Source organism: Phoxinus phoxinus (genome assembly GCF_949152265.1).
Source record: "Phoxinus phoxinus genome assembly, chromosome: 18".
Classification (NCBI taxonomy): domain Eukaryota; kingdom Metazoa; phylum Chordata; class Actinopteri; order Cypriniformes; family Leuciscidae; genus Phoxinus; species Phoxinus phoxinus.
This window is the reverse complement of record NC_136893.1, coordinates 6,233,017-6,245,493: the sequence shown is the minus strand read 5'-3', so window position 1 is coordinate 6,245,493 and position 12,477 is coordinate 6,233,017. Positions and strand designations below refer to the sequence as shown.

Sequence of the window (12,477 nt, the reverse complement as noted above, 5' to 3'; positions counted from 1 at the left end):
GTTCACATTTTTATTGTCACGTCAAATGTTGTCCCAGTAAAGCAAATTCTTCCTGATATATCAGATTAATGTTGCTTAATTAATAATTTACCATATTTCACTGCATTTGAAAGTCACTTTTTTCGAAATATTTGTGATTATTTAATTGGCAAGATATTTTCCATTTTCAAAGAATCAACATGTTTGGTGACATGCAACTATTTATTTAATTGTTTAAGTGTGAAAAAACATGCAAGTCATTTTTACAGAGCAAAAAAAATAATTATAGGTTACATTGTCATTTCCTGTCTTGTTTATCATTTGCTTGTTTATTGAACTGTTGTATAAACGCAGTGTGCTGTTGAACTGAATATTAACGCTTAATTTGCTTGATTTAACATTGCTGAAATGTGAACATGTTCACAGGAGCTAAGGAGAACCTGCGGGACTACAGCGGTCGCTTAGCATATCATTACCTCAATCTACGGGATACACAATTAGAAGACCATGAGCTATGTGAGTCAAACTTCATTGTTTTTTTAATGCATGAATGCACTGTAACGTGGGCGTTTAGTCCATTCAGACCTGTGGCACATGTGGAAGAGCAGCACTGAGGATGTTTTCCACATTAGCGCAGGCATATGGTTTCTCGAAATCTACGGGGTGCCTCGTGGATCAATTTTAGACTGTTTGTCTTCACCCTATTTGTCCCTCCAGCATGTTATTTCATTCACAGTGTGGTCTTCTTCTTAACTCTGCTTTGATGTTTTTTCTCCAAGCTGAAGTCAGCGAGTGCCACAGCCTAACCCAGGCCGGAGAGCGCAGGAACCGCAAGATCACGTCATTATTTCACTCCATGAAGAAGTGGGGATCAGCGGAGGAGCTCGCGGCCGTACCGGAGGAGAGGACTGTTGCTCATCAGCTCATGCTGCCTGCGTTTAGGCCCAGAAAGTTCTCACGGTAGACTGTGACACGTCCAAACATCTTCAGGCTTGCTTTAGTGCCAATCGGATGGTTTACAGATGAAAACGCACTTGTTTTCTTTGCTGCTTTTTTTTCACACAAATAGTATGTTGAAGTTACATTCACATTTTCAGTAGCAATTCAGCTTAATGATTAGCTTTTGTAGTATGTTATGCCACTGCAGAATGTGACGTGTTGTAATGCTGTAGTGTAATGTCTTATGTTCTCTGCTCTACTACCTGTTCAATTAAGAGTTTAAAGATTTACAGCTTTCACTGAGGAATGAAACAATGCATTTTAAATTACTCTACATCGCACAATCCAACGTTTTTAGCAAGTATGAAGAACTCCGTTTCACAAAATATGTCAATGCTTTTCTCTATTTTTATATATATATATAAAGCAACTTTTCTCTATTTGAGGATATGAGACATGAGACGCGTATGTACACAATTTCCCACGAAAACCATCCCGACAGGTCTAAAATATAAATAGGCTTATAATATGCTTACTATAGTGAATCAGGGTAAGACAAAAACACATTTTGGAAGGCAGATTAATTATTTATTGACTCTTCATTCAAATTTTGTTAATTTTGAACAAAAAAGTTACGTAGTGTTTAAGTTCCATGATTGTCCAGATAAAAAAAATGTCCAACTTCAGCATTTATTTGCCTTATCTTCACCTTACAAAACTTTAAAAGTCAAAACCACCGTTTATGGCTGCGTGAGAATGTACCAAAAATACCCTATTTTCATATTGTGTGTATATATAGCATATAAATAAACAATATAAAATGACAATTATTATAAAAAAATCAAAAAAATCAGTGGACATTTATTCTAAAGCAAAAACAAACTGTTGTAATTATCTTTCAACAAAATGTAATAACTTGCTCTGCCTTTGAAATATATATTATTTTATGATGATGTAACCAAGGCTCTGTGGACTGTGAAAAATAATATCAGCCAATAATATCCCAGCCAAGTATTTTACATTTTACCCTATGTAAAAATTCCATTCTACCTTATTTCCCTGTGAAATATCTAAATGTATAATAGATTTGTAGATTTTAAATCCTTTGCTAAAGCAGTTTCTTTTATTTTTGCTGTTATTGTCTTTAAATATGTTTTTATCCTATTTTTATATTACAATAAGTGTGTCTTTTGCATTCCAAAGGGGCGATGTTGAGTAAATCTGCTAGTTTGTGCCTTAAGTCTGATGTTGTCTTTCCTGTTACCTGAATGTTTATTTGCATAATGTAAATTATTTTCTCTTATATAAAAGGACAAATAAATTGTACTTTGGATAACGGCTGCTTTTTTTCCTCTCTTCATTATTATGTGATTCTCCTCTAATTGTTACAAGCCTCACACATTTGAAGTGTTGCGCTCCAGTCTCCCACCTTTCCTCTGGGCTCTTCCCATAATCTAGCATGCCGGCTCTTTCATCACTCTCGTGGATCACCCTAACAAGATTACACCCTATCAGATCTTCCACGATCCCCTTCCTCGCACCTTCCCAGCGACACCCGAGAAAGAAGAAGAGGAGAAAAAAAAAAAACAGTTCCTCGGTTCTTTTCTCCTCTCCTCCTTTGATTCCCATCGCTCGCTCTGCTTTGAGCTCCCCAGATGGAGCAAATATGGGCCCTGGCGGCCCTCCGTAAGGTCCTGAGCCCTTAATTCCAGCTTAGTCGCAAAAGGCCAGCGCTTGCTTTCGGGTTTTGGGTATCACAGGAGTGAGAGGGAAGACAGGCAAGTGATTTTGTGCCTCTTTCCTATAGGGCATGGGGGTGTTTGAAGGATAAGAGGAACTTGCTGTAATAGATACTTATCTGACTGCCCCGCAGTCCTCAAACACGCTGCTCCTCTGAAGAGATTAGAACCCAGGGAGGGCACATTAGCTCTAATCCCGTGCTTTGAGGGCTCGGCCCCACCCCACGCCCCACTTATTCTTGCCCCTTCTGTTGCAGGGGGATACCTTGTATCGGGCCCATGTGTAAGGGGAGCCTGTGGCTACACGGGAGGGGGGTGGAGGGTGTGTGTGTGTCTGCGTTTGCGGTGAAAAGCACGGAGAGGCCTCTACTGCTGTGTAACTGATTCCCAGCTCTCTGAAGAGATTAGGCGCTACATTGTTGGTTTGGTTGCTCATTTCCATCTGAGGGCCGCTCCCCCTGCGGTTAAGGGCCGCCATTGTGCCGGGGAGGGGGAACTGAAACCAGCAGCTCAAGGCCTCCAGCTTCCTTGTAGTCTTTGTTTTACAAATGACCCAAAATGTAGATGTCATGTCACAGATGCCTTACAAGCACACCAGGTATTGATTGTGAGGAGAGAACAGCCGCATAAGGAGTGCATTTGTTAAGCGAGACTCGCTTCCGTGCGTTGATACCGCACGAGTTTCTGATCACTAATCATCAATAATGCTCAATCTATACAGACGACTCATTTTGGACACACACATATCCATCTGACTTATTTTCAGATTTCTGTCTATGCTTCTATATTTCTGTATATATATGTCTATCTGACTGTCTAATACATTTTGATATATCTGCCTGTATTTCTGTCCATCTTTATGTCTATCATTCTGTAGTTCTGTTTATGCTTATATTCTGTGCTCCTGTCTATCTATCTGACTGTCTAATACATTGTCTGTCTCCATTTCTATATCTGTCTGTCTTTTTTATATTTCTTAATATTTCTAAGTCTGTCTATCTGACTCTCGTCTCTCTCTCTCTCTCTCTCTCTCTCTCTCTCTCTCTCTCTCTCTCTCTCTCTCTCTCTCTCTCTCTCTCTCTCTCTCTCTCTCTCTCTCTCTCTCTCTCTCATATATATGTATAATGTATATGTCTGTCTGTCTAATACATTTTGATATATCCATCTGTCTTTCTGCCTGACTATCTTTCTGACTATATATATATATATATACATATCAATCTGTCTTTCTCTATCAATCATAATTCATTTTAAAACCTGTCTATCTTTCTGTAATTCTGTCTGTCTAATACATTTTGATATATCCATCTGTCTGCTTGTCATACCTGTCTTAGGCTATATAGTAATATATTTTGATCTATCTGTATATCTGTGTCTATTTTTATATATTTCTGACTATGCTAATTTCTGTCTGTCTTTCTGACAATTTTTTCCTTCCTTCCTTATGTCTGTCTGTCTGTCTGTCTGACTATGTCTCTCTCTATCTGTCTTGTTTTTGATCTATCTGTCTCTATCTTTCTATATGTCTGTTTATATACTATGTCTTAATACATTTTGATGTGTCTGTCTATCTATCATGCAGTTTATTGTTCAGTCTATCTGTCTGTATGTCTATCTTTCTATCTATCATGCAGTTTATCGTTCTATCTGTCTGTCCGTCGAATTGTGATGTTCTCTCTTTCCTCTCTTTTGCAGCGTTCCAGTCTTTCATTCATTCAGGCACCAGAACTCACAGCAGGAATCCGGGAGCCGTTTGGACACATTGCACAGTATTCTCAACCACACACACTGTAGCGATGCTCATGTAACACACCGTGTGGAAGGACCCCGAGCCACAGCACAAACTCAAACCACCATGCTGGCTGTCACAGGCTAACCAACGCCACCTGTCACTCACCCCATGCGGGGGCTGTCAATCAAATCACACCCCAAAAGAGAAAGAGGAGTGGGCGGGACTGCTCCAGACCCCTAACAAAGGCATCCTCCCATTGGTGAGTACTTGCAATGTCACTTCTCTGTAAAGAGGAGTGATAGAGTGGGGCTGATAACACAAATGACAAAAGATAGATGGATAGTGGAGGGGGTGATTGATAGAGGGGAGGTGAGAAAGGCTGATAACATTCACGTTCAGCTAACTTCCCTCTGTTTAGGTCTGTGGCCTTGGCATAGCTCATTAGCTCTCAAAATGAGGGTTTTGAACACTAAAAACAACAGCATTGTTTCAGGTGCGCAACACTCCTGCGAGGTCAGGGCATTTAGAACGAGGGCGGTCTTGTCTTGAAATGGCCCACATCAAACTAAACTTCTTTTTAAAGGGGTTAAGAGCAATTTAGACCACAAATGGATGTTTATGTTTCTCTACACTGTAAAACGGGGCTTTGTCAACCTAACATTGCATTTAATGTGGTAACATGTCCATATTAATGTTATTTTAATATAACTCAATCAACACCATGCAATGAAAGTCATTTTAAAAGTTCATTTTAAAGCTCCTTAAAGTAACATCTGTATTTATGTACTTATATTTTTGTTCTGATGGATTTTCTCTACATTTTGCTGGTTTAGGACAAATAGATTTGATGATTTCTTTATGGTGTTCTTTTAGATATAACACTAACAGACTTAATACACAGTGTTTAATTGAATTTGATTTCACCAGGTCTGGTTTGAAATGGTGCTTCTCTCTTCACCTCAGAGCGCGTTAAAAAGGAACAACTTCCAGAAAGAAAAACTAACATGTAGAAGGTGTGAAAGCCTCTCTGTGGATTCCCTTCATGCTTTTGTTAACAGGTCTTATTGACACCTGACTATTGGCCATTCTAATGACTTGTTCAAGCCTTTTGTCTGCTCAGCGGTATGTGATGAGCGCTAAATGAAGTCGCACCTCTGCCCATTGTCATTATCAGCTCATTAGGACACGCATACTTTGGTCAATGGACGGTCCTCCCATTCGCAAAGAATTCCATTTGGGACAAAAACAGATAGTTTGGTTTTCAGTTTTGGAGTACCTAGTCTGGTTTGTCTTGACATGTTTAACCGTTGTTTTTCCTCACCACTAGTAACTATAATTTTAGTTTGTTTGTTTATTCAGGTTTGGAGAAGTTAACAATATATATTTTTCTATTATATTGTACTACATGAAAAAAGGTATGCAGCATAAACACACAGCAAAAAAAATATATATATATTTGTCTTAATATCCATAAAACAAGATTTTCCCATCAAATTGTAACATTTACCATATATTTGTTTGATTTTTTTTTTTTTTACCATGCATTTGTATGGTTTTATTTTATTGTAAATTATTTTACTTGAACAGCCATTTTGAAGTATGAGTTATAGCACCAAGTTTTGTGCACATGTATTTATTTATTGCTGTATATGGTGCAATTGCAAAATGATTCCATTTAAATTGTAATATATATAATTTGTTGCGATATGCGATAGATGGATGGATGGATGGATGGATAGATGAGAATGCAAGCAGTCTCTGACATTGGAAATACAAGTTTTTATTTATTTATTTACCATTAAAGGGTCAGAGTTAACGTGTGTGTGTGTGTGTGTGTGTGTGTGTGTGTGTGTGTGTGTTTGTGTTGTCAAATCGATTAATCGCACCCAATACAAAAGTTTGTGTGTGTACAATATATATATATATATATACTGTATATATATATATATATATATATATATATATATATATACACACACACACATACATATTCAATCAATTTGACAACACTATATATATATATATATATATAGACTATATATATATATTTTTTTAATTCACCAATGTCCAGATAATTAACTATGACCTATAAAAATATATTTACAGTACACCTATATTTTCTGAAGTTATTGAGGATTCAGACTGGCCTTAGGTTCTGGTGTTACGTGCTTAGTGTTCAGCTATAGTACTGGGCCCTTTTCCCTCTGATCATGCTTGTTGATTTGAACTGATTAATCTAGTTGATCTCTTTGGTTAACCACACAACAAACCACAATAATTTTGAAATTCTCCAGTAGAGTGAAACAAAAATGTAATCGGGCTCTCAGGAGAAATCTCTGCTCATGCCGATCTAGATTTATTTTCTGCCTCTGTGGCGAAAGACTGGAAGAAGCTCATCTCTTATCTGAAGCCTGTTGGACTGCTATCACACTTTTCTCCTCTCGGCAAATGACTGACATCCCCTGAGCAAACAGTCTTAACTGGACCTGTCAGAACATGAGTACACCTGTATTGTGTGCGAGAAGAGAGGAAAGAGAGGAGAAAGCCGAGTGTGTGAGGAACACAATAATCACAGCCCTGAGCTGCTTATCTCCAGAGATGCAGCATAAGCTTTGCTCTTTGCACTCCGTTTTGACCATTGTGCTACTTGAGTAAATTTGCTCTCGGCCCAAGGGGATCTGAGCCCCACCCTGCTTCCAAACTCTCTCTCTCTCTTTCTCTCTCTCTTTATCTGTCTGTCTGTCAGCCCTTAAAATGTCTCACAGCTTCACACAACCTCACCACACACAATCTTAATAAACATTTCCAAATACAAGGTGATTAACCTTTGGAGAAGATCAAGGTGTAAATAAAACATAAAATGCAATGATGGATGAGAAATGACTCAACTTAATTTGGTGAGGCTCTGTCAAAGTTTTAGGAAACAATGCATGCCATCGCTCTGTTTACTAGATAACAGATTAAAGAGCAAGTTTCAACAACAAAAAAACTTGTATTTCCAATGTCAGAGACTGCCTGCACCCCCTGCTATCTGGTTGTTTGCTGTGCTTTTCTTTCCAGGGCATTGGTATGTATGTTTAGGAATTCTAATCTTATCTGAGTATCTCCCTACATTAACATCTGTTATGCTGCAATTACCATATACATTAGTCGACACCTGTTTCACTTAAACCTATTTAATTACGACAATTGTACTGGTTTGTTGCGGGCGAAAACAAAGTCATCCCCTTTTAAAAGAGGTTTGATGTTCGGTCACAGTAATTCATAGTCCAGGTTTATTTGAACCCGAAAGAAAAAAATCTGAAATAAAAATTCGGAACTAATTTAAATGCATTGCATTAGAAAATTAAAACCGCTTATTTGATTCATAAAATCGGCATGTATACGGATTTTGTTTTTAGCCAACGTAACGGTGCGTAAAAGTTAGCCTATTTGTTGCAAAGATGTAAAATTCTCACGTTTAGATTCGTTAAGCCCTATAAATCTATAGCCTAATGTTTTGTAATAAATTTAACAACTTTTTTTTTAGCAATGTTTATTTAAAAATGTAAATATCGAAAATGCACTAGTCTATTCTTAGTAAATAGCCCATAAGTCAAAAAGAAAAAAAATCCTAATGTTTTTAATGAAAGATATAGGCTTAACCTATTTTGTTTACCAATTAATCTAATTTAATAGCCTAAAAAAATAGACTTACATCAGATCTAATGTCAAATTAAAGCAACTAAAGTTTTCAAACCTGTGTTAATTAGTTAAAAGGTATTTGCTTACTTTTTAACGCGTCAGACACACATTGCACCGTGTTGCTAATCAAATTTTGATAATGGCTCGTCATGTTGTGTCTTGTATCGGTTTGCTCAAACAAAAAGATGAAACAGTCTCGGCAAGGTGGAAAAAAAGTTTATTCTGAGACGTTAATGTGCGACATTTGAAGGTGATCCGAATGGCTTTAGTCACTTTTCAGTGTTTCCCGACTGAGCTTCCTTCATTCAATTCATTGCATGTTAGCTAGGCTACATGTAAACAAGATTAAATAAAACATAGGCTAGACTCTTAGCCTAAAAATAAAGGTTCTTTATTGACATCTTTAACATCAATTGGAACTTTTTATTCCATCGCACAAATAAGAACTGAAAGGTTCTTCTATGGGCATCACGGTGATTGGAACCTTTATTTTAAGAGTGTATATAAATCAAAACGAATAGGCTATTACATGTAGGCTAATATAGGCTATATATATATTTTTAAATAGGCTACGTTTTTAAATAGATAATATAATTTAGGCTAGGTCTATATAGCCTACTAATAAAATATAGTTTGACACTTTGACTTAACTTTTGAAAAAAACTTTATAAATGATCCTACCATTTAAAACCGGTTTCTTCATGTAGACTAGGCTATATGTAATGTAGTTTTCATTATATGAAACTGTTTCAGGTTAATGCATCACAAGAGCATCTCCAGAAAATGCGAATTTCAAACGGAGCCCTAATATTTTCCACTCTTCAGTGCGGATAAGCGTGAGATAAGCATCATGAGTTTAAAGACTTTTAGAGGCCGTTAAAAGGAACAACCGAAATTCTCCTTTGAAGGGATTTACTCCCAGAGAAATCCTTCGAATCACAGCTGTCAATCACCCGCTCAGGCCCCGCCCATTGATGCGGCTCCGCCTATAAAGAGAGCCCGTGAGCTCGTGGGAGTGTCATTCAAACACCAGAGCTCAGGGAGTAAGGATGCCTGCTTCACCAACGGGGTTTGGAAACTTCTTCATGGACAGAAACATCAACATGCCCGCTGGATATCAATTATTGGGCTGCCCACCTGGAGTGCAACAGCCACCGCCACATTTTATGGGCATGGCTGGGGTTCCCTTACCTTTCTCAGGAATACCGGGGTACAGCTTCATCCCTTATCCTCATCCGGGACACATTGCACACATTGTAAGTATTTTGAATGCTTCTCATATTGAATTACAATTCAATGCAGAAAAGTTTTTGTATAAAGGTGAAATATGTATAACTATAATGTATATAGAAATAAAAAAATGATAAAATGCTATTAAAGGAATAGTTCACCCAAAAATGTAAATTCTGTCATCATTTACTCACCCTCAAGTTGTTCCAAACCTGTTGAGTTTCTTCTGCTGAACACAACACACGTTTGTTATAAAGAATGTTGTAATCAAACAGTTTGACTTTCATAGGAATAAAAATACTATGGAAGTCAATGGCTACTGTCAACTGTTTGATTGCCAACATTCTTTAAAATATAATTTGTGTTCAGCAGAAGAAACTCAACAGGTTTGGAACAACTTGAGGGTGAGTAAATGATGACAGAATTTTCATTTTTGGGTGAACAAACCCTTTACTGTCTTTGTAATGCAAAACTGTTCATATTCTAAATCTGAATCTCTTGCTTACTTTCAGAGCAATTCCTATGACCTCAAGGCTGCATCACCATATCACCAAGCTCTCCTCGGACGTGGGGGACCCTATTACACTCCATATCGTCCCATGCCAGCTGATGACCCCAGTCGGGTCACCAAGGTGGCCACCCGGGAGAGCACCAGCGCTTTGAAGGCCTGGCTCAGCGAACACCTGAAAAACCCATATCCCACCAAAGGCGAGAAGATCATGCTTGCCATCGTCACCAAGATGAGCCTCACGCAGGTGTCGACGTGGTTCGCCAATGCCCGGCGCCGCCTGAAGAAGGAGAACCGGGTCAGCTGGGCCTCCAAAGGAAAGTCAGATGAGGAGGATGAGGAAGAGGAGGGTGAGAGCGAAGAGGAGGGGTCCTTGAGGAAAGGCATGGAGGATGAAGATGAGATCGATCCTCAAACGGTTGATGAGGAGGAAGAGGATGTCACGGTGGAGGACCGTTTAGCGGAAGGACTTGATCAGCAAAAAGAAAGTGACAAGTCTGACACATCGTGTGAGACCAAAAGAGAGGTGTGTAAACAAAACGTCGATGTCCAGAAACCTAAAATCTGGTCTCTCGCGGAAACCGCGACCTCTGATATCATCAAGAAACCCAGCGATTTGAAACACCCCCAAAGCCCAGACTTTGGGAAATGGTGGGCTGGATGGCCTTCAAGAGACTCCTACTCACCTGTGAACCTTTCCACACACGACCTTCTCAAACAAAGTCAATGAGACTCTTCATCCAAAACACTCTAGACTCAATTTTGCACTTTGAAACCATTGGGAACGTTTTGTTGTGGAAGTTTGCATACAAGATTTAATCAAATGCCTGCATGGTTTAAAAACCAAAGGATGCGTGTTCTGTAAATATTGTACATTTATTTTGTTTAAATTATAAATGCATTTACCTGCTGACTTATTTTTGCTAAAATAAAACGTTGAAAAATCTAAAAGTTTTGCCATGGTCAGTGTTAATGATCTGGGGGTTTGTTTTTACAATGAGAAATGATTTCAAATGCGAAATTCTGCATTGTTTTGCTTTTGGTTTTTGTTTCAGAAGCATTCTTTCGATTGAATTTATGAAAGTCTTAAAGACCAATTTACTTAAGCAATGCCACGAAAATCTGTCCATGTTCAGTGAATTGCAAAATGCTGGGTTGTTTCAACCCAATTTTGGGTGAAATATGGACAAACCCAGCCGTTGGGTTACATTTTTACATTACATTTTTAACCCAACGTTTGGGTTTGTCCATATTTTACCCAAGATTGTGTTGAAACAACATTTTTTGTGTTGCAACATTTTTTAGAGTGAGTAACTCGAATAGTGTTCGTAGCTACTTCGTAGCCGCAAAAACTTCAGAAAATAGTGGCAACAGCAACATAAGCAAAATCTAGATAATTATTTATTAAAAATTGCCTTTATTACATGTAATATCCGACTTTGCAACATTGTTGGCTTCAATACGAGCTTCAAATGCGGCTCATCCAACCAGAGCTGGCGCAACGGGAATTTAAATAAAAATAAAAATGTCAACAACATGCGATGGGATAAAAACCATCGATTTGAATAGGTAATCATTTATATGTTAATGTTAAGACTTACATTTTCGTAAATGTTCGCTGTTTGACAACGCTTTGAAACGCGGCTCATCCAATCAGAATTTAGAACTATTTTGTTTTATTTTTGTAGTCACACATGTATCCATCATTACTTTCTAAAAACTTTCAAATAACGTGTATACAATCGAAATTTATATATATGATAATTACAGTGGTTCGAGAGGAATTCTCCGATTTTCGAGGCCGATCAAGACGCGTTCAAAGCGTTTCACTTCAAGGCTGGATTTAGGCTTCATGTTATCAGTGAGGACACTACTATTAAGGGATTTGCATATCTAGCTCTGATCTGTTAAAACAATTCAAGGCATCGCGGATTAAGGACATGAATTGTTCCGTCTTAAAGGGTGATAATTAAGATTATTCTCCTGTTTAGTCACGACTTGACAGACGAAAAGTGCCAGAGGCTCTACCTGGGCTTTACACCCTCATTTGGTGCTCAAAGGTAGGAGCAAACCTGAACAAAGTTACTTATGAGAAAATAAATAGTATTCTGACACAAAAAGTCAAAGTGCAAAAAGTTAAAAAGTGAATTATATTATGAAAATAACATAATGGTGTGTGATAAATGATTAAAATAAGTTTGAAAAATGAACAAGTCATGCTAATAGCATTAAAATTTCCTGTGCATATTTCACCCACCTAGTTATGAACTGGCATCAGAAAACTATCAAATAATAGAATCTCAAATTAATAAACTGATCCATCAAGCGATGGCAAAAAGAAAAGAAAAAAAGAAACTCGCATCCTTTTTCTTTAATAAATCTCTGACACAAACACACTAACATGATTAGGCCGTAGGACAATATTCTGTTTCTGCGGCCTCCCCTCTGCAGAGGGAATGATAAAAGGAAAACTCTTCCTTGCCAATCACTATGGCCTCCATGTAAATTCAAAGGCCTGTGGTCTGTTAATCCAAGGATAATGAGAAAACCCCTGGGTACAAAAAAGGAGCACCTCCCAGCCACCCCCCAAGCACATATTCACAGCTAACACACACTGGGCACAACAATCTCCTCCATGCCCCCTTTTCAGTGGCCCAAATGATGTG

At 38.1% G+C, this 12,477-nt stretch overlaps 2 protein-coding genes across 2 annotated transcripts in view; both read left to right on the top strand.

Moving 5' to 3' along the window:
* Window positions 1-2,254, top strand: part of LOC306985534 (ankyrin repeat domain-containing protein SOWAHC) — a 34,103-nt gene extending 31,849 nt beyond the window's left edge. The window contains exons 9-10 of the mRNA XM_079587894.1: window positions 406-495; window positions 759-2,254. Of these exons, the coding sequence (XP_079444020.1) occupies window positions 406-495; window positions 759-943 (275 nt within the window). The 3' untranslated portion in view covers window positions 944-2,254. The remainder of the gene's footprint in view (window positions 1-405; window positions 496-758) is intronic.
* A 2,113-nt stretch (window positions 2,255-4,367) lies between these two features.
* irx7 (iroquois homeobox 7) lies at window positions 4,368-10,757 on the top strand. The gene is made up of 3 exons (XM_079588893.1): window positions 4,368-4,648; window positions 8,827-9,329; window positions 9,816-10,757. Exons 2-3 carry the CDS (start codon window positions 9,123-9,125, stop codon window positions 10,539-10,541), a joined length of 933 nt encoding a protein of 310 aa, XP_079445019.1. The 5' UTR covers window positions 4,368-4,648; window positions 8,827-9,122; the 3' UTR covers window positions 10,542-10,757.
* Window positions 10,758-12,477: the final 1,720 nt, after the last annotated feature.

Bases quoted from the DNA above. Each gene is read 5' to 3' on its own strand.
- irx7 (XM_079588893.1), top strand. From the start codon at position 9,123: ATGCCTGCTTCACCAACGGGGTTTGGAAACTTCTTCATGGACAGAAAC. The intron at 9,330-9,815 runs GTAAGTATTTTG...GCTTACTTTCAG, and splicing joins CGGGACACATTGCACACATT to AGCAATTCCTATGACCTCAA.